The sequence below is a fragment of the Hetaerina americana genome, unplaced genomic scaffold (genome assembly GCF_022747635.1).
Source record: "Hetaerina americana unplaced genomic scaffold, ioHetAmer1.1.p SCAF_67, whole genome shotgun sequence".
Taxonomy (NCBI): Eukaryota; Metazoa; Arthropoda; class Insecta; order Odonata; family Calopterygidae; genus Hetaerina; species Hetaerina americana.
In genome coordinates this window covers 772,933-795,703 of record NW_027287283.1, presented here as the reverse complement: position 1 = coordinate 795,703, position 22,771 = coordinate 772,933, and the positions used below count along the sequence as shown (strand labels likewise).

At 36.7% G+C, this 22,771-nt stretch overlaps 1 protein-coding gene across 3 annotated transcripts in view; it reads right to left on the bottom strand.

Annotated features, from left to right (window-relative positions):
- Positions 1-5,139: 5,139 nt before the first annotated feature.
- The window catches only part of LOC139696068 (putative transmembrane ascorbate-dependent reductase CYB561 homolog), a 58,384-nt gene continuing 40,752 nt past the window's right edge, over positions 5,140-22,771 (bottom strand). For all 3 annotated transcript variants that reach the window (XM_071594685.1, XM_071594686.1, XM_071594687.1), the window contains exons 3-5: positions 16,651-16,859; positions 13,822-13,976; positions 5,140-9,063 (exon numbers count right to left, since the gene is read on the bottom strand). In XM_071594685.1, the coding sequence (XP_071450786.1) occupies positions 8,895-9,063; positions 13,822-13,976; positions 16,651-16,859 (533 nt within the window). In that variant the 3' untranslated portion in view covers positions 5,140-8,894. The remainder of the gene's footprint in view (positions 9,064-13,821; positions 13,977-16,650; positions 16,860-22,771) is intronic.

Sequence of the window (22,771 nt, the reverse complement as noted above, 5' to 3'; positions counted from 1 at the left end):
GGCTCCCTTGTTTCACTCCGGCAAATATAACGCTGCTGGGCAAGATGCGCCCCCCTAGCGTCGAGTTTATCAGTGGAACCTTCACGGGGGCTCCAAAGAGGGAGGCCCCCCGCGGGTTGTTGTGAAGTAGTTTGGGATCCTGCCGCCCCGTTGAAATTTGAGTCACCGGCAGGGAGAGGCGTGCTTGGATAATGCATTCCAGCTCCAGAGCACATGCGCTTATCTCCTCCTGCGGTCAAGTTCACGGAACGCCACTTGCTTATTTCTGAGAGGACATGCCGCTGTCATTGTTAATGCCACCTTTCCATTTGACAGTCACATTGAGTGACACTTCCCGATTGCTTTATGACAATAACATTCGAGAGATCGACTGAGGAACTAATTGCTATAGTAAAGAATTTTTTTCCACGAACGATATGGGATCAGGATATCGGAAAGCGACCGCTCTTGGGGGAAAAAGCACTTTTTTAAAATTTTAGTTCCTAGTTGGCTCGCAGGATAACGTGAACAAGTAGGAATTCTGAACACACTCTGATGCAACTTGAAAGTTTCATTAGTTGCTCACAAAAGGGAAATGCCGTGTTCTGGAATGCGGACGCCAAAATTGGTTCCAATGTATAACCTCCTTTCTCTAAAACCGTAATCTTGGATGTCAACATACTTGCAATATTTCAAATTAAAACTCACGCAAAGTGCGCTTTTCAAATACCGCCATGAATTCAAGAAGTGCAAAAATGGATAACTGCGTCAGATATCATGGTAGGATTTTATTTGTCATTGTTAGATTTCTTCAAAGTTTGCAATGCTAAATTTTGGGACAAGATTATTTATTACTCCTCATTACGTATTTGCATTAATTCCGTTCAATCCGCGGATTTTGGCATCTGCTTAGCCCTTAGGTCGGATCGGACGCATCTATCTACTCTAATCTCATTATTGGCAAGGCTACAGCTTACAAGATGGTCAGTATTTGCTATAGAACACCTTAATGTCCAAAATCTACAAGTTCGTGACGAATATCGACAGTCTTCGTGAAAAAGCAGCGAATGACAAAAGGGGATGGCCCATGACGAAGGCGAGTCCAAGGACGAGTGGGCATTAACAAATCCCTCAATGGACTTGATTGCTCTTTTGTGTTTATTTTTACGAGTTAGTACACGGGGCGAAACGACCTCTGCAGACGATGCTCAAAGCGACCACTACGCTTTCTACTTTCCCATTAATTCAATAGGTCAACGTATCGTAACCAACGCAAAACTTTCGCTGTTTTAGGGAACATTAAGTGGTGTCTAATATGATCCATCTCACTCGTATTTTGGCACTCAAGCGAATCCATTTGAAGAGTAAATAAAAAAGTTCCTGACTGGAGCCGTACTATGGTCAATATTTCAACCGAGGTAAGAGAAGAGATCACATTGGAGTGACCAGATCTTCCGTCCCATCGGGCCCTGATTTTGGTGACCCCCCAGGGTGGAATGTGAATTCTCAAACCAAGGTCTAAATTTCACTTATAATCATTTCTATTGAAGATGCATTGAAGGAAAAATTTCAGAATTCAAGTTTTATAATTACTTGAACTAAAATCGACAGATTAATTACTAAACAATAGATGTAGCAAAATATACAATAAGTCATCTTGGATTTCATCATCATTTCAAATGGGTTGATGAATACAACAGCATCTGGGGGTCACTGACCCTGACACAGGTATAAACATTTGTGCAGTGGTGCATGTGCCTGGCTTTTTGGGTGGTACAGGTGAGGAGAGGTTTACATTTAGTAATGCAGAACTTGACGCTAACTTTGCCATGCATTAGATGTGAGACTTTATTGACCCTGCATGAACATTTGATGAAGGATATTACCATTGTAATGTTTTGTGACAATCGAAGCATGACATCTTTTAGTTTTTTAAATAAATATGCAATCTACAACGTCAATTGCAAAATTTCATACTAACTAGTGAGAAGAATATTGGAAAAACCCTGTTGTATTAAAACACAATTTTGCAAAAATACATTAGCATGTATTTTTAAAGTTGGGTAGATTATTTTTGTCTAAACCTGATGGTAAGCTACTGGAGTGGTTATATGAAGAATAAAGCTTTAAGCATATAAAGAGTGCAGAGTTCCCATCAGGGCGATATCTCTCGAACTTCAAACTTAATCAAAACAATGATTTTAAAAGAAGATGGCATGAACTATTGGCTTGCGAAGTGTCAATCCCATAACCAATATTGATTTTTTTAAGAACTCTATATAATTTTTTCAGTTGTGAACCATTAATGGAAGTGAAAATTTGATAATTCTCAACAGCAAGGAAGTACTACCCAGAATCAAGCATCACTTTTCAGGGAAGAAAAAGGCTAAAGATGAAAATTGAAATGCTTGTTTTAATAAATCAGATTTATACGGCTTTTGCATGCTTGATCAATTGAAACAATTCATTGGAAGCAAATACAAGGAATAAATCGTGGAGAGAATCTCAGGAGGGCCACTTCATGGCACCCCACTAGATATGCATACATGCCAATGATAGGACTTTTGGTTAGTACAGCAGAGAAATTGTTTCTATGTAGTAATGCATCAATTACAACAGCTTAATTTAAGTTTAAAAGTTAATTTTTAATTAAATTTACCAGGGTTCTTTATTCTTTTTCACACTATTTTATTCAGCAAGTTTGTCTTTTTAGAAAAACACATCAAACTAAGAAGACATTTAGGATAGTAACGTCGATTTAATTGATAAAGTTTCCAGCATTAAACCCACTTATCCAAGGTCAAACAAGTCAAATCATGTACCACAATAGCAGGGACCTACTCTACAAGTTTCGTTAGCACATTATACAAGATAAATACACGTTTAACTACATTTGTATTTTGGCTACCTAATGAATAACTTCAGCTTCCACCAATGAATTTCATGTGACCATGCTTCTTCAAAGGAGACATTTCATATCATCTGGCAATGACACCTTAAAGTTCTGAATGGAAGTGTCAATCTATTTACCAATAACTATAGCTTACCATCAACCTATGATATTGTGATTGGATCCCACTGGGATGAGTTATTTCATTCAGAGAATATTTCAAAATTGTAACCAAGATATCTTTTTGAAAAAATCCTGTCTGGGAAATAACATAGTCAAACCAAAACCAATCACCTGAGAATTGATATTTTGGGTAGATTTCTTAGTATTGCAAACAGTTTCCAGAAAACTGCATCCACCATTTATGTCTTTAACCCCAAATTCACTCTGTACATAGTATATGAAAGGATGTATACATACCGTGCTCCCAACAAAGATGGTTCATAATATAATAGAGAGTACCTGCATGTTGCAACTGCCATCTCCAGAGGATATGAGATATTTTAAAAGTTTCAATGAGGAGCTAGGCAGACTAAGAAAGTCTGCTGTTTTCCTTATTTTACCAGAGTGAAGGGGTATACAGCCACACCATTCCTTCATCCGTCCAGGAAATATTTCTCATTCACAAATCAAAATACCTTAGAGGAAATCTAGGTCCAACTATTAAGAAATCATTAAAGGTATGTTTAAATAGACTCCATAATTCTCCAGGAAAATTCAGCAGTCATGGGGATGGGATGAAACACTTGTCAATTGAATAATATATTAATTCATAATATGCAAAGCTTGGCACAAAGTTGGCTCTACTGCCTCATGTTTACAAGCCGTCAATCTGGTTCCAACATGCGCAACTATCGCTTTGTAAAATTGGCTTGTCACATCTGAGTGGCATTCGCTAAGAGGGGAGAGATATTTCATCCACAATTATGCTGAAATATCTGATCAGTCCCATTGAGGGACAAAACATATTGTTAGTGGCCTAAATCTATAAGATCTAACCAGCCTAATCAAAAGTCTGGCGGGGTCCTTAAATATATCAGATTTGCCTGAAATATTTGTCAATATTTCTTCTTCGTATCGCGTGACATGCCAAGTTTCCGAGATCAGCACATGCCTTCAAGGAAGGAAAAAACTCATTTAATCGTCGCTGGCATGCTATGCACTGAATAAGATACAAATTGTTGCTAGCGAACCAAATGGTGGCGAGAACAAACCAGAGCACAGGAACTGCTTGAGAATGAATTGAACATGTCAATCTGTCAACCCAGTTTTGCATTTACCATTTATAAGTATTGAGAGAACTACTGTTTTCAAGGAATGTGTTTTAGTCATCATATCCACCCCACCTAACACTATTATTCAGATAGTTTTCACATTTTCATTTGCCTTAAAATTTTACAGTAACAGCACAACTCTATAAAACCTCTGAGAATATTCTTTGACTTTCCATGGGTCCCTGTTTTTCTTTACTTTTAAATTAGAAGTATTACACAAGGCCAGAGTAAACTTGGAGACTCTGTTGCCTAGGGTCAAAGGGACATGTAAACACCACACACTTTATTCACTTTATGCTATACACTCTGGGTTTGTTATGATGCCCGGTTGTGCAGAGCTTAGTGGTCGAGTGTGGAACTTGCAATGCAATTTCTAAGTACATGAGTGAATTTAAGGGTCGAATATGATTACGCATGGGAAGGATTTAGTGTTCTGGACTAAAGTTATTACCAAACCATAACCAAAACTAGCACTGCCCTGCCCTCTTTCCCCCACATTTTCTTTACTATTATGTGGTTCAGAAGACATTATGAGAAATACCAGCACAAAATGCACATTTAATGCTTAATGGGATCATTGCCTCAAAATATTTATATAAAATGTACAGACAGATCAAAATGACAACTGGAAAGATTAGCAGAGGGATGGAAAAACTGCTCAGCTTTCGATTTATTCTGCAGAAACAGAAAAATGAAGAGTTGAATTGATTTTAAAATAATTTACACACACCTACGATTCCATAAGTTTCCAGGTTTCTAACATGAATTCAATGATAATAGAGTCAATTTCCTAAGGGCATTGCAAGCTATGGCTATTGCATGATTTTCTCGCTGGACAGTTATCAAACATATTAATTAATTAAATAATAAAAAAGTGATATCACTTAATCAGTAATCATTAAATGTTTTTCAAATGCTGATGGCATTGATCTTGGCAATTAAATCATGTGGTGACTAAAATAACCTTAATATTATCCAAAACAAGAAATCTGTGTATTCACTTTGGAATGCCAGACATTTATCATCAACAACCATAAACAGCCAAAATTACATTTGGTAGTTACAAGCATTAAAGAGAATCACTTTAACTACAACACTGAAACATTGAGTGTTGCGTAACGAACAACATTGGAATCCATTTAGGATAAATTTGATAAATATATATTCAATCATGTTTCATATAATTAAAAATAGCATTTTCATGTACATTGCCATAAACACTTACATTGACTTACAATTAGCATCAAAGATCCAATTGAATACCATATTTCTTCAAATAATCAACAAAATCATGGTAAATTAATTTTTGACATTATAGTTTCTTTTATAACAGAATATTATGCCAAAAAGTAACCGAAAAAATAGCAAATCATAAACTATGACATTTGGACTTGATATGAAAATAAATAATTCCTTAATATTTGATGGCTGAGTCCTCTTACATTCATAGATGAGACATTATCAAATGATGGCTGATTGGGGCAAGACCAGAGGGAAAACCACAGTTGAATCCCTCTTAACCAGAGTTGCTTTAACTGCCATCGTTTTATCCTGCCTTGGTTTCTCCAGTGGGTGACTGATACAATTTATGCAAGGGGATAATTCAGAAGCATAGATGGAAAACTGTTTAAATCACAATCCATCTCATGGATTAATTAAACCCAAGAAAACATGTCTTATATCATATTTCTACATTGCCAGACATTATCAAAACACTTGGTAAGTCCAAGGACTTGTTTAGTCCACGAATCTCACGTTTTTGAAATCTGCCAACATTATAATAGTTAACTTAATAGGACAGAGCATGGCAGGAATCAGAAAATATTCAACAGAAAATGCTTTACATAAATTTTAGCTTCTATTTTAAAAATTACAAGACATTACTACACCAAACTTTGATTATCAAATTAACTCTATTTGAATTAATTTATCAAAACAATAGTAATTTGAATTTTTTTTGATTAATCCGTCAACTGCTATTATGATGGCCTCGTAAGAGGAAGTCGGCGATTAACAGAAGAACTAGGGAGTCAGCCCATACCTAAGTAAATATCAAGGAGTCAAATGTTTGCATAACACTTCTAACTGACAAATTTCCTTCAAATTTTCAGGCCAGAAGTTTGACATACACTAACAGAATGAGATGAGATGAAAGTTATGGAGCATAAAAATGAAATTTCAATGCTTCAATCACAGGAATATTTTTCATCATTTTCATGCACTTGTTTTGCACAGTACAAACAGAGTTATCACCTCAAAGATTCGTTGAATTGGTGATGGTAGAGTTCACTCAATACTAAGCCCAACGGCTGGTGAAATTCACACATCACAATGCAGCGACACCTTATACCAGCAAGGTAGCACCACCCCATGATATAGTCGCATGTTCCCATGTCATTCTTGTCTTACGGGCTAATAGCCACGTAAAATGAAACAAAGAAAGAATCACCAACGTAGCCTCCCTATGCCCTTTGCCGTGTGTGAAGTTCACCAATTTCATTGGCTCACTCATGTCAACTGTTTGGACCCGAGGAGTGTTATAATCAGCCTCTGATTCATCCCACGACTGCAGCTCCTGGTCAAGATTCAACTCAACCATGTCAGGTTAAAAGAAAGAGGATTGGAATCAGAGTGGCACCAACCCATCGCAGTGATTGCATCGACCCCAGGGCAACAAATGCATGCTACAGGAAATCTGAGAGGGTGCTTTCCCACTGCACCCACCACACATGGTGCTGTTTTCTATAGCATTTCCTTTGCCTGAGCTTGCCCGCGCAGCACTAAGCACCAACCACTCTCAAAACTAACAAGATGTCACCCTCATGATGAATTCTCAAATCATAAACTCTTACAGACTTGAAAAAAAATACCCTTCACCCTCATCGTTTTTCAATTTTATTCTTTGAGAAATTTGTTATTTCCGACTTTATCCCAATTTCCTGACATACTTGACAGAGTGGCCGCCCTCCTGGTGTACCATGCACTTTAAGTTTTGGAAAAATATTTTGAGATCTTCATGTTTATGGTTTTTTTGAAGCTGAATAGCCTAAATTTCAAAATTTTAAGGTACACCCATAGGAAATCCTCTGGCTTGAATGTTTTCCAAGGCTAATATTTAATTTTCCATGCCTGTGGGAACCCTGATTTAGTGCAATGAAAGACTTGGACACTTTTGTTAACGGGGTAATCCACGAATGGAAACAACAAAATCAAGTCATCATGTACGATAATGTGTTGTCTCTAACGTGCAATACGAAGATCAAATCTTCCAACCCGTCTTACTCGAGAGATGATCAGGCATGCAAAGACACTGCACCTATTTGACTGTGCTCCCTAATGAGTGATGTGAGAAGAGAATTATTATATTTTACAAGTAACATTGTTCTAAACAGAAAAAGCATATTGATAAGAAAATACAAGTGCAACTGTTATACACACAATTGCATCAGAAGCAGCCCTACACTGGGAGTTTGGTTTTTTGAGAAGAAAACACCAGAAATAGAGAAACTCAGCATCATTAACTTGTGAATGGAATTACACAAATGAAGAAGGCACAAAAATACAGGTTTCATCAATTACCCACATGAGATAGATATCAAGTTCATGCGTCATTAAAATCAAATTCCTCCAAACCCTTAACCTTGAACTTTAAAGTAACTGTGCTGTGCTTTTAGTGATGTTAAAATACCTGTAGGTGCAACTTAATGGAAGTCAAAGTATTTAAACCGATGATATCTATCCGATGCATATAAATACAATGTAAAACCCTATAACTTACTTTGAATATGAAACGATATGCTCCCTAAAAATGAATACCACCTGATGCGCAAAGTCATAGTTGCTGGAAAATGTGTGCATGCATACATTGCGTACATAAATGGCAAACTATGACTTGCTGCATTAATTTATGGAAGAACTTCAAGAACCTTAACACATTCCAAAGCTGCAAGCATCCAACAATCGACTCTGCTTCTGTTCTGGAAGAATAAAGGTCCAGAGAGGGATATGCATGCCTGCAGCCATTAACAATGATGTGTTTAAATTCAAATTGCAAAAACAGAGACTACTCATTTATAAAAGATAACTTAAAAATAGATCTGCACCTTAGAGTGTTTTCTAGTGAAGGGGGCATTTATTTCATGCATGGGGTAATGTGTTTGCATCAACATTAGGCCTCAAAATTATCATAAATGACAACCACTCTAACTGAGGAATCTGCATATAACTAAGACAAGTTCAACAATATTTCCAAGAATCCAAAGTAACAATGAAATAATTCAGGGCTCTTATCTGGATTTCAGGAACAGAAGAAGACAAAATATATATTCATCCGACAACATCACAAGAAACATTTAAAAAATAGCACTTGTATTCATAGGCACAAATTGACAACATTCTCATATAAAAAGCCTCTGCATTGAATTCAGTTGGATATGCAAGCGGTCAAGTAGGACAGTAATCAAGGCCATTGCTAATGGAAAGTTCAAAAGAAAATCATTAAAGCTTCAACTCTTTCTCACAACAATGTATCCCTGATTATTTAAATGAGACCAATCACAGGATAGTACTGGAAAGTATGGGCACAAATCTATTATGTACATGCATCATTTTTCACAACAATCACAAAATATTGATTACATAAATACATGTATATATGTTTGTTTTAACATAAATGCACAAAATTATGTGGAATGCATTTTAATCCAGAAATAAATTACATGCTTCCCATTTACGAATGAACACTGTCCAATTCATTCACCACTAATACCTTCTCTCAGTAAAAGTTCATCTTCAGGGATGGAGAATCGTTTGAACCGAGGGGTCGTGACCAGGAACATTATGAGGGCGGTGTAAAGTAAGATTGCTATTCCAATGAAGTTGACCAGCAATCCTTCCGTGGGCAGATCCTTGTAATTAGCACTATGAGGATATAAACAATGATTTTAGTGACTGAAGTATTCTTTAATTATTTGACGCATGGCACAGATAACATGAGGAGACATTTTGAAGGGGGCAAGTCCATAAAAGTAGTGGGAGAAATTCTTAGGATGTATCCCTGGTCAGGAACTCTATTTCTCGTGATATTTTGGTGCCCAACTTGTATATCATCAGCAGAAAAAAATTCCCAAATCTGTAGAAGATCTGAAAAAGTTTTGTCCAGCTCATACTCTGGGAAAGCACCAGACCTTTTACAAATAACTTAAGCAACAGATAATGCTTCGGTTACATTACACATGGATATTTTATAGATATATACGTAGTTAATGGTTCTAGTCTTTGACTGCCAATGAAAGGCCTTGTATCCAAGTGATGCATTTACATATCCTAGACAACATCTTACAGCACAACCCACACAGCTTCCATCCATCTGTAACATGCTCATCCATTCAAATATAACAAAAGGGTTAAACCAAGACTTTCAGCTGATATGATTGGCCTAAAAAGCAACACTACAATTCTATTTCCCAATTAACATTTAAATATCACTTCACTCTCCATTATTTTTGAATAATTTAAAATATCTACCATATTAATTTCATGATGTTGCAAGTTGGCAAAACGCATTGTACCTTAAAACAAAGTCTGTGGAAAATTACAAACTTGTTTCACATGGATACTATGTTAATATTTCAATAAATGCTTTAATTTATGAAAAGAATTTAAGCTCTTATCTCGCCCCCTCTTTGCATTGCCCACTCAGACAGTGAAGGATTGGGCTGGGCACGGGTACGGCCAGAGCGGCTGGGGGAGAACTGCTCCATGGCCATTCGCCAGGGGGTTACGACCACAGAGGAAGGAGGAGGGAGCTACATAGTACATTGCGGGCATTGTGCAAGCCACATACATAGTAGGCGATCACAGTAGGGAGGTTGACTGAGACATAAGTGGGGGATGAGGAGAGTCAGCTAATGACAAGGATGAAGGTTGGGAGAAAATGCACTCACTTATGACGGAGAAAGAGGGGTCTTGGTGTAAAGCACTACCTCCATTCCTTCTAGGATGCTGAGTTTTTGGAAATCGAATATTTTTTGTGTGAAATTGGAGTGTGCATTGGCTATATTCATAAAGATATTCTTTTTTGGTCGGAAAGAGGGATGTGGGAGCACGGAAGTACATTGGTGATCCACAACCCTGACACGGAAATTTCCTTTTGATCTTGCTTACACTTGCTGGAAAAATTCTCTCTCTCTCTCTCAGTGCAATAAAGCAAAACTTAAGTGATGCATTTCCACAAACTACGCTTATGCAACTTAAAGTCTGACCTTTTGTAGTGGCCACTAGCTCCCCAGCTACATACAAATCCCTTGCTCTTAAAAAGGTTCCTGATTGAACATGAATGAAACTCTGACACGAATACCAATGAATACAAATTCAAATTATTGCTTCTTACCCCCACCCCACATGATTCTTGAAGATGCGTGGTTTAGCAGAAGGAGTGTTAGCAGCAGATGAAAAGGCAACAACGCCTATCCTTATAAGCACGCAGACCAAGCACCAAAGTTATTTCCAGGAAGCTCCAACCTCAGCCATCAAACCGACTGGACAGTTGGTTTAATGTATGGTGGGAAAGCTCACCTCATACTACCTGTTAGGCAAGTGAGGTTCACAAGTCAGGTAAGGAGGTCCGCTTCCTTTCCCAGTGCTGCTCGCGAATTCCCCTGAACAAATGCTGTTCAGATAATAACAGCTGGGTCAAGCTGGTGGTGTTCAACATCAGGATTATTGTGAGGAATCAACCCATCCCTACAGTCACTCTGACCACTGGACTCCCTTATCACACAAACAACTGACTGAATCCTCCGGTGTGGAAAAATTATTATGGCTAATTAATAATATATGCATAGTCTATGTTATGTCTATTTCATAGCTAGAATTCATCACACCCGTCATCATATGAGAAAAGAGAAAATTGTCACATAAGAAATCAAATAAGGCAGACAAGTGATTGAAGAAAGTCCTAAGAAGAAGTGAGTGGTCAAATTTGTGATACAAGGATTAATGCGAGGCATGAACGGAGGAGCAAAGCATATGAGCAGTGGAAGAAATGCTGGGCAAAACATGTTCATGCTGGGTCAAACCAGAGTGGATTAAGTCCACTATAGTGGACTGCAATATTTTTTAGGAACCATTTCTATTTTACTTCGAATCAACAGAATATGTACTTATAATATTAATAAACATCTGTCCCATAAATGTGCCATTATGAATGCAAGTTACAGTCAGAGGGATGAGCTAGAAAAGAGAGCCTGTTGAGAGAAAAATCTTGATTGGTTTGTGAACCTTGCTGTCAAGCATATGAATATGGTATAAATAAAACCAATATCCTCCCTTAAATTCCCCCCCCAATAAGACACACTGATATTTTCAGGTCAGAATATATGAAAAACACTTGGATCAGCAGAAAAAATAAAACTATTTTTATGTTAACAATTAATACCAAGAATATTGAATTTTTATATTAAAAAAATAGCAGCTACATGTATATTCATCATAGAATCCTGGAAATTATACTCACTCGGCCAAAATGCTTTTCAGCTGCATTGGTTCCTTCTTTTGTAACATAATTCAAGTTTAAATGCAATTTTGTATCAAAAATTTTCTCTCTTCAGATCCCATTTTATTATTATCATTTTAACTTATTATGCAATGCTTAGTTTCCGTTGTCATTTAGATATTATCAAAATTTATATTAAAAGCAACCATTTTCTCTGCCTTTATAAATCCCTCATTCTAATTAGGGTTGAATGTATTTTTCTCAATGAAATGTTTAGTTAGTTTAGCACACCGGGCATAAATACCATCTCCTGTAAAATTAAAACAAATTCTCATGAATAGTTTTGAAGCTTGATTTTTTAATAGTTGTCATCAGGTTCTCAATTTCTCTGTCTCGTATCAGTGAAAAAGAAAACTAAAACTACATTATTAATTACACAGTAACTACATGCAAACCACATTGTCTTCTTCTCCATTCTTTTACTGATGATTCTAAGTGCTCCCTTACCAGTGTGAGCACATATCCTCAGGCTATCTTTCCATTTTTTGGGATAGGAATTAATACTGACATGATGGAATCATCTGGCCAAATTCATTCCGCATACATACCATGAATTAACCCATTTAAACATTTCCTTCCTCAACCCTTAAGCAGTTCCACAGAGGTGTTATCTATTTTCACAGACTAATTAAATTTGAATACCTTTAATACTGTTTCTGCCTCGCATTCAAGCATGCCTGGCCCTACCTATTCCCATTTACCTCATATTATCTTTCTATGCATAAGTTAGCTAGCCTATTGTCTTTACCATAGAGATCCTCTACGTATTCTTTCTATCTCTCATTAATATTTCTTGGTTCAGTTACTAATTTTCCCGATGCATATATGATAGCTTGCACAGATTTTCCCTTACCGATTCATGACAGTATTTTCATCTTCCTGCACACTTCACTAATTCTATCCTTCCACTATAAACATTCCACATCCTTCTACAGTTTTCCAAGAAAGGTCTTTTCCCCATTCAGTTCACCAGCTAAGTTTCACATTTATTTCAGCATTATTCCTTCTATCTAATTTTGTGTTTGCATTCTTCCATTTCTTCTCTCATCTTCCCAATCCTCTAGTCGGTAATCCACAACATACTTTCCTCTCTCTCTCTACTATTCCTATCACCTTATTACCGCTCCTTATCCTCACTCATAAGTTTTTCTACTGCCTCCAGACTCTTTCTTTTCGAACTTGTTTATGTTCTTACATTTAATTTCCTCATCTATCTTCCCTTTTTTTCATCTTGAATCTTATTTTACTCTTCATTAGTATAAATAAATGAATGGACTAACTTTGTAGTTCCACACGAACGATTTATTCACACGACCCGGGTTTCGAAGTAAAACTTCATCATCAGGTGAGCTCTCTACATTTGCAGCCCTTCTTATATATACAGCCAGGGCGGGGGTGGGGTGGAGATAATCAGGAAGGTTTGGGAGGGGCAAAGTGTCAGGATGGGTTTGCGTGCCGGAGGGGAGGGCAGTTTGGCGTCACCTCCGCAAAGTTGAAGGAATGTGGAGTGGGAGGGAGAAGTCTACATTGTAGAGCTCTCGTGAGTCAGGGGATTAGAGAGTTCCACACGTTTTCATGTGGAACTACAAAGTTAGTCCTTTCATTTATTTATAATGAATCGGTTCCATAAAGTTACGCCAGAAGCCATTAATCTTCACTAGTACTAAATCACCACATTAATCTCCACCATCTCCTGGGAAACTGTTTGAATAACAGTTGGTTGCCCCTTGATTTGTGCCCAACCATAACTCAGGATCCCTGAGCATTTTCTATGCATGCCTACATCTATTACAGTTTTTAAACCAAGCGTTTGCTATAAATGAACCCCAAATCCAACAGAAGCCGATTGCTTCTTCCCTCTCGCCACCCTCCGCTCCAAAACTGGAGTCCTCCACCTCATCATCCCTATCTCTCTCATTGCACACCCCCGACCATACTCCAACCCCTCATCATCACACCCAAAAGCCTCTTCCCAGGGACACCCACAATTTGTTCCTAAGCCTGATTACTCTTCAGTGAAATGAAAATTGTTCCAAGGAAGCATTTTCTGTGTTTGCAAGAGAAAAGTCAAAAAAACGTACGCTGGGTAATTTAATGATGAAACCAATTATTCCATCACTTACATAGACCAGTGGGCTTTCTCAAGAAGTCCCAGCAATGAAGCTGTCACTGCACTCAGAAATCCTCCAACACCAAAAAACACATGGACAGGCAGATATGAAGCTCTCAGAGATATGTGAAGACCAGGATACAAGAATGACACCAAACCTGAAACCCACTGAAATTGAAATGACACAATAAAAAGGTTGAACAACCAATAGATGATCAATTCAAAATCACTCAGATTTATTCCATATTCAGAGAAAGCAAAATTGCGCATCAATTAAGAGTATAAGTGATGTGGTTTTTGTTTAAAATTTTATCTAAGAATTGAAAAAAATTGATAAGATGTTATATGAGGAGTTGTTCTAACTATGTTAATCTCAAACATGGGTGATGAAAGAATGTTGAAAGTTACAAGGTCTGTCCAATAAATATGCAAACTGAGGCCATTTACATACTTTATTTTGCAAAATTTAGTCTACATTGATTTTGTCCCCTTCTTCAATGTATTCTCAATTCGTCGCTATGCACTTATTCCATCTTCTTCTTTTCCACTGTTCACTGAAGCACCCTTTAAGGAAGTCCTCGGCAGTTAGGCTAATTAGTTGTCTCATCATTTCTTGCTTTATTATGCCTTCCACATCTTCCCAGTAATATGTCCCCGCATTGCATTTATTCATTTTGGGAATAGAAATAAGTGGCAGGGGGTGCGAATAAGGAGGATGATCAAGGATGGTGATCGAATTTCTGCCAGAAACGGGCAGAGAATCAATGTTGAATGTGCATTGGTGCATTGCCATGGTGAAGGATCCATCCATCATGTTCGGTTAGAATAGTGTGCGCCGTTGATTTTCCTCAATTCAGTTCACCAGCTAACATTAGTACAATTGTTCGACGATCGGTAAGGGCAAGGGACAGCACACGATCAATGTTGTCGCCACCACAGGTGGTTGAATGTCGTCCCGGACTTGCATCATCGTCCGTGGCATCTTGTCGGCCATTTTTAAAACCCTTACTCCACTTGAAAATGGATCCTTTCTTCCGAGCATTACCAGTGATACGATTACTCGTATCGCCGTAAACACCTGTCAACATTTCAGTGATTTCTTGATGACTTTTACTGCACTTCACCAAAAAAACTTGATGTTGATTTGTTGCTCCGTGATTTTGTCAAATTTCCATTTTCAACAAACAGTAAAAACAAGGACCTGAGGAACTAACATAACTGGCACTATACGCACAGCACGACGATCCGCCGAGCACAGATGACTCATTGAGTCTCAGACAACTAACGCCGCTCGTGGGCGGGGCTATAGCCCGCATCATATAGGCCGCCAGGTTGCACCAGTTCACACATTTATTGCACAGACCACAACATGGTCTGTGACGTGGCTTTGGTGAAAGAAGGAGTGGATACTTAGGACTGACAGAGTTGCAAATGAGAAGGTACAGGAGAGGATTGACAGGGAGCCAGATATATTAACAAAAGGCAGGGAAGGGTGGATGGGATGCATTCTAAGGAGGGCTGCATGTTGACGGATGCAGAGAGAGGAAGATCTTATCAACCTTTGAGAACACCGGAAAAAGTCTAGATGTAACAATGCTATTGAGACTGTGACAGTAATGAAATATGGCCTTGGTGCTTCTGATGACTCTTTCTGCCATTTCACATGGTTGAGAATATACCATTACATCATGCTAAAGATCATGTCCAGGTAGGACTCTGAACCATAGTAAGGAAATACAAGGCTCACCTGATGGCCTAATTTTGTGGACAAAAGTGTTTAGTTTTTCCAATGATAGTAATACGTGGATCTCCAGCCAGATACATGTACGTCTACTAGTGGTAAGTGTACCTGCCTATTTAACAATATGTTGTTGATTGAAATTCAACCTTGGGCCTGACTGGTGCAATAATTCTGGTGATTTTACATCTGGGAAGCCAGATGAATGCCCAACATTCTTCCTGGAATCAGTGTAGATGCTTGTAATACCAGCAATGGTAAAAGTGGCTTGAATCTAAATAAATGAGACTGGCTTTACACAGGGTGTTCTAAAAAATATGGAAAATACTTTGAGAGATGGCAGAAATATTCAAAATAATACTGTAATATTTCGTCACCTCTTGATCCTATGCCACAACCTTCTTAATCAAGGAGGTTAAATAAGTTTCAGTTACGTTCAATTTGGCATTGCCAGGACAATTCCTTATTATTTACATAACTGTCCCAAGAAGCGTTCTGAATTTTTGAGTGCATTTAATAAATATGTATATATCTTAGTTCTACTGATGTTTCTTTTCAAAGGTTCCACCGTGGAACCTGAAATATATTAAAATTATCTACCAAAAAGCCTTTTATTCATAACTTACTTAATATCATACATGTACGAACAGAACATACATGTAGGAACAAAATAACAATGAAAGCTGAGATTAATTAACCAACAGTATTTCCTTTCTGATTATTCCAATGAAGATGTCTTAATAAAATTTGCAATTTTGCTGCATACAGCCAAAGCGTCTGGGGCTCAAATTTTACACTTTCAAAGATCACTTAAACAAAAATATAAACTTCTTCAAATGGTCACCAATTCGCCAACTGACCTGTAAACCCTCAACCATAGGGTTTAGGTCCTGAAGAGGAAAATCCCTTAAATCAAATTTTCTATCACATCTCAATATATTTTCTGATATTTTTAAAAACCTCATGTAATGACCACAGGCTATTAAAAATGAGTACATACAAGCTAATATGAAATACTGCTATGATTAGAAAAAAAACACTCATTCATGTAATAATTTCATTAACAGATTTAAAAGTCAACATTAAAAAACACAATTTTCTCACCTGGCAAGAAAAAAGGATGACGGCAATTAGGCCAATCCAACTGTGCAGGGTATACAAGTTAGGAATTGGAGGTAATTTAAGATTATGAGAATCAAATACTGCTTGAAGTGCAATCACAGCTAATACGAAAACCATTAAATGAATGAAGCCATGCCCAATCTTCAATTTTCTCTTTCTCTGTCCTCGGAACACTCGATAGACTAGAATACCTGCGAACAAATAAAGTAATGATTTAATTACAATGAACATTATTCTTTTACACCCCTGCCACTCTTTTTAAATGATGTATCAATAGAAGGCTGTATGATCAAGAATTATCTCGAATAATCCAATAAAGATTTAAAAAATAACCAATCATTCAGGCTGTACTCTATGTTGATTGATGCTATATCAATAAGTACCACCAGGCACAATTGGTATAGGTATCCCTTAGTTGTAAGACACAATTCAGGGGCGATTGCAACTAAAACTTCACTGACTGACGGAAGGGGGCAAGGGTCTCATGATGCTGAAAAAAGTAGAATGGTGGATTGCTGACAAGCAAGCATTTGGGAAAACTAATGCCAGGCATCATTTGGGGATAGCGAGAGTGAAAGGGGAGCAGATATATTGAGGCAATGTCATGTGAATATTGGCTTAAACCCTTCCACTTCAATTTATTTTCTGAATATCCTGCCCCTATCCTCTATTTATTTTTTCTGTGGTTCTTTTAAAATGGTATGGTAGGTAATGAAATGATATTTTGCAGTTGGTAATCAACGTAGAATAGTGAAATAAAAAGTGATTATTATTTCACATTGTAAAGTATCTAGTTAAATGATTTTTTCATCAAGACATTTTTCTTATTGACTAGAACTGTAATAATTATAATAATATTAAATATTAACAGAAAAGAAAATTACACAAATGTCATTGAAAAATCTATACATAAATTAAAAAATTGGGAAATATTTGTTTAAAGTAAGACAACATTATTATACAATAGATGGGAATACATAATATTATATGCATATTTATTATTAATAATCAGAGAAAGTATGATAATTCTCAAAACACTCTGGCAAATGTGAAGGTACTTGGCAGTGCTTCCACTGCCAAGTTGTCTCACTTCTGACATTATTTTTTAAGCAAAGTTTTAAGTTGGTTGGCATCTTTTTGTTGGATGTTGTTCCTTTGTTGCTGATGGGATATTTTCAGAAAAATGAGCCCAATTTTTAGCATACAATCGGAATGGTATGTCACCATGTGAAGGTCGTCCACGAACATTGTAATTTGGCAGAGTGACCTTTGCCAATTACGCCTCGGCAACATCCAAACGAAAACTAGTTATAATTTTCTTCATTTTTTTTGCTTACTTTAGAGTATAAAGTGTAAGAATTAAACAGTGCAATATCAAACACATAAAAGAACATTTTTTAATATCCTTTCATGAACTTTCTCATAAGCGGGAAGCATGCTAGCCACTGGTCTTGTTTGTCCACACCTCCCATTCCTTGATTATAATCACTCGCACAAGCTGGTTTTGAAACAATTTCTTCGCTACCATCTCTCCTTCTCTTCTTTTTAATGCTCTCATCGTCACTTTCAAATACGAAATTTATATATCTTTTATATATTAAAGGGTAGTTTTCACCACACTATATATATTTCAGTAAAATAATCTCTTTTCCAAATCACAGCATGGCTTTCGATCTGGGAAATCTACAATTTTGGCAGTAGAGTCCATAGTTAATTATGTCATTAATGCATTTGAAGAGAAGGAGTCAGTCTCGGTGACACTATGTCATCTTAGTAAGGCTTTCAACTGCGTTAATCATTCAATATTACTAACAAAGCTAGAATATTATGGTATTAAGGGAATTGCACTGAAACTAATGAAATCATATTTTGATGATCGTCATCAATTGGTTGAACTTGATGGCTGCCGATCTACAGCTCTTAAAGTAAAATGTGGTGTACCACAGGGCTCTGTGCTTGGCCAAATACTTTTCATCGTCATGATTAATGATTTGCCCAGTTATATGAAACCTACATCTGTTTCATTTGCTGATGACACTACTTTTGTGCAAAAATGTCAACTTCTAGAAGATGCAAAGGTACGATCTAGCACTACCCAAAGACAGGCTAAGGAATGGTTTGATGTTAATCATTTACATTTAAATACTGACAAAACTCAGCATATTGTGTGCAGTCTTAAATAAAAAATAACTGATGTTTAAACTTCAAATATTAGGAATTTATATTGATACAAAACTTAACTGGGAGACTCACATCAGTCAGACTTGTAATAAACTGAGTAAAGCTGTTTATATGTTAAGAAAGCTCAACTTTCTCATTTCAAATGATTATCGTTCAACACTTTACCATGCCTTCATTCAATGTTATTTGAATTATGGTGTTGTGTTACGGGGTCATTCCCCACATGTTAAGCAAATTTTGCCACTGCAAAAGAGAGTGAATAGCTCTCTTTTGCTAATATACCACCAAATGATTCCTACAAACCTTTTTTTATTAGGTACAAAATCATGACTGTATTTAGTTTATACATCTTGAAGGCTCTGATTCATGTGAAAGTTAATCTATAAACTTACCAATTAAGATCTAATATCCATAACTACTCCACAAGAGTGAAATCAAGTCTAAATACTACTTAGTGTAGATTGTCATCAACTTACAACACATTTCATAATACGAACATATGACTGTATAACTATCTCCCTTCTCAGTTGAAATCTGACGGTATCCAGAGTTTCAAGAATAGGGTATAAATATACCTGGTTACTTGCTCACCCACTTCACTCATTGGATGAATTCTTTTGTGACAATCTTCATCACATTTAAGAACTTATGTTTATATGTTAAATAATATGTATATTGACGACATTTGATATGGTTGTACCATTTTTCAAAACGAATAAAGTATTAGTATTATATAACAAACGTGGACAAAAACCAAAACGACCACCTGTGACACACTCCATCTAATCACATGAATGATCGCATTCAAATTAAGGTTATCGTGAAGGAACTGCGTCGGCGCCACAAGAAATACTGAGAAGATGACTCATCGTGCAATAGGAGCACCCTTTTCGAGAAGGCTAACCCTGTACAAATTGTAGTAGAAACTTGATACTTTTTTGTGGACACCCAATATGAAAATGAAAGAAAGTAATACTACGGAAGGATGGCTAAATTAACAGTTTGTCAAATATTCCAAATTGTAGCTTCGTTTCACCAATAATGTTACCAAAAGTATACTGATGAAAAACTATTTTTAAATTTTTGTGTTACAATATCATTTATCCATGGCATTCGTAATATGCAAGGAAGAGAACTCAATTTATTCATTTCTACATTTCATCGCTATCAAGGCAATAATTCCTGAGCAAGTGCGATTTAATTTCTGCTGCCCTAAAGTAGGATTTTAAAAAGTTGACGAACCAACCCTCTTCCCGTAAGAACATTGAGAACACAGCTTTCGCTACTTGCAGAAAATCATTTTATTGCTTCCAATGCATCATATTTCATGAAATATGAGTTCTTTATGTACATTAGTGATTTTTTAACGTTTCTAAACTTTCAAATTATTCATGTCGTTCCCCTAATGAATGTTAAAATTATGAAAATCTGATGACGAGCTACACTCGTGCGATTTGGCATCGGAAGTTCATGACAAGCTAGATTCGTCATTTCAGCGCAAGGGGTTAACAATTAGAGTGATTATGTATAGATTAAATTTTTCAAATTGTTTTAAAATTCTTATTTAGAACCTCTTGCAAAAATATGATAATGGATATAATCCAAAAAAACATGAGTATCCCTAATGTGATCACAAAGACATAATTACTGCAACAATTCGTAAAACACTGAACATTTCCAGACATTCTGGGCTAAATATTTCTTACAATGTGGCCAATATAAATAAATTACAATGGGAGATTTACAACTAAAAAAATAAAATGCTGGTTTCATTCAAACTGACACACATCCTTGTAACTACCTAAATATAATTTTATCATTTGTCCAGGGATTGTAAAAGCAAGTATTGAAATTATCATAGAGGAATTAAATATTATTGATAAAGGGTAACTTGCACTACTTCTTAGGTTTTGTAAAGAGGAATGGTGAGAGGTTGGTGAATATATTATAACTAAAACGAAACATTTCCAAACTGAGCCAGTGTTTAGCATTTTGCTCTACTAGGAAATGAGCTGGCAAAAAAAGAGTACATTACACTCATTCCATACGTTAAAAAACCACTAACGCATGCTCTCTTTACAGTCAGCTAACTTTGTTAAACATCTAACACCTATATCAGACCAAAAATAAAAAAATACCCTGAAATGGCATCAGAAGTGATTATTTCTGGAGCACTCATTATATTCGCCAAATTCACGAAGTGTTTCCCAGATAGCTTCCAGGTTTTATTTGATATGGGACACCTTTCATGAAGGAGAAGATCGATGGATTTCATTTATGATCTGTTTATCAGATTTCTGATAATTTATGTACATTTTTTGCCATCAACACTTGAGGCATTGAAAGGAGACTATGTTTGAGATATTGTTGAACATTTTCTGGGTTAATGATATAGTTCTGAACTTTGAATTGAACTAACCTCATGTTTTGAAATGAGATTCATAAGCCGATCTGAAGTCAAAATTGAACACATGAGACAGAGTGAGGCTTACATCTAAACTGAATTTCTCCCCAATTTAGTTAAGTGGTTCAACTATCATTCTTGGAGATTTTAATGCAAAACTTGGCAAGGAAGACTCCTTGCATTCTGCAGCAGGAAAGTACTCGCTGCATCATGTGACAAGTGAAAATGTAACGCTTCTCTGGCAGCTTGCTCTATCGCTCAACATGATCATAAAGAGCACATGCTTGGAACATACTACCTGGGAGAGGAATTGTGAATCAAACAGATCATGTGCTGGTATCCAGGAGACATTCATCCTCTATATAAGACATAAGGTTTGCACGAGGACCAAATTGTGACTCTGATTACAATCCAGTGAAAGTAGTAAATTGTAGAGAACGACTGACCCTCTTGGATAAGCTCAATGGGCCAAGAGGGGTTAAGTGGAATAGTGAAATTTTAAGAGATCCTGTGCAAGCTTGGGGTATAAAGATGAAATAAGTAGAAAGTTAACAAGGAATGGGGAAGAACAGACAGAACGATATTCTGCGGAATATCAATGGACAAGAATTAAACAATCTGTTTTATCAACTGCAAAGGACATAATAGGTAAAGCGAAAGTGAAAGGGAATGCAGATTGGTTTGATAATGAGTGTAAACTTGTAATGGAGGAAAAGAATAAGAATAGATACAATATGTTACAAAGGGAGGTTAGATTAACAAGAGAGAAGTATAGGCAGAGCAGGAAAGAAGCTGATAAATAACAGAAAATAAAGAAAAAGGAGTACTTAAAAAATCAGATGAAGGCTGCAGAAGAGCTAAATAATGCTAAAAAAAGCAAAAAGTTCTACCAAGCAGTAAACTAACCACTAAACTAAACTAAGTTCTACCAAGTGACTAAAGGTTATCAGCCAAAAGTGCACTCCTGTAGAAATAAAAATGATCAAGTCATTGGGGAGAAAAATGAGACACTAGAAAGATGGGCTGAATATTTTAATCACCAGTGTAATACGGAATTAACTCCAGGCGTAGAAGAGCATGAACATGGTCACACAGAAGACCAGAAAGTGCTCCTTCCGACAATAGAAGAGGTAATTGAAAGTATTGGAAAACAAAGGAATGACACAGCACCTGGAGAAGATGGAATAACAGCCGAATTGATTAAATAGGGAGGTGAAGATCTAAATAGAGCATTACATCAGCTCATTTGTAGTATTGGTTGGATGTTGAAGTCGGATGAGTTTCCAGGAGACTGGAAGACAGGATTAATTTGTCCAATGTATAAAAAAGATTACAAATATGATTGCAAATACTATAGGGGCATTACATTACTGAATGTAGCATATAAAATTTTCACCAGTCTTCTTCTAAAACCCATAAGCACCTATGCTGAAGACATACTCGAAGAATATCAGGGTGGCTTTAGAGCTGGTAGAAGTACCATTGACTAGATATTCTCGGTAAGACAAACAATGGAGA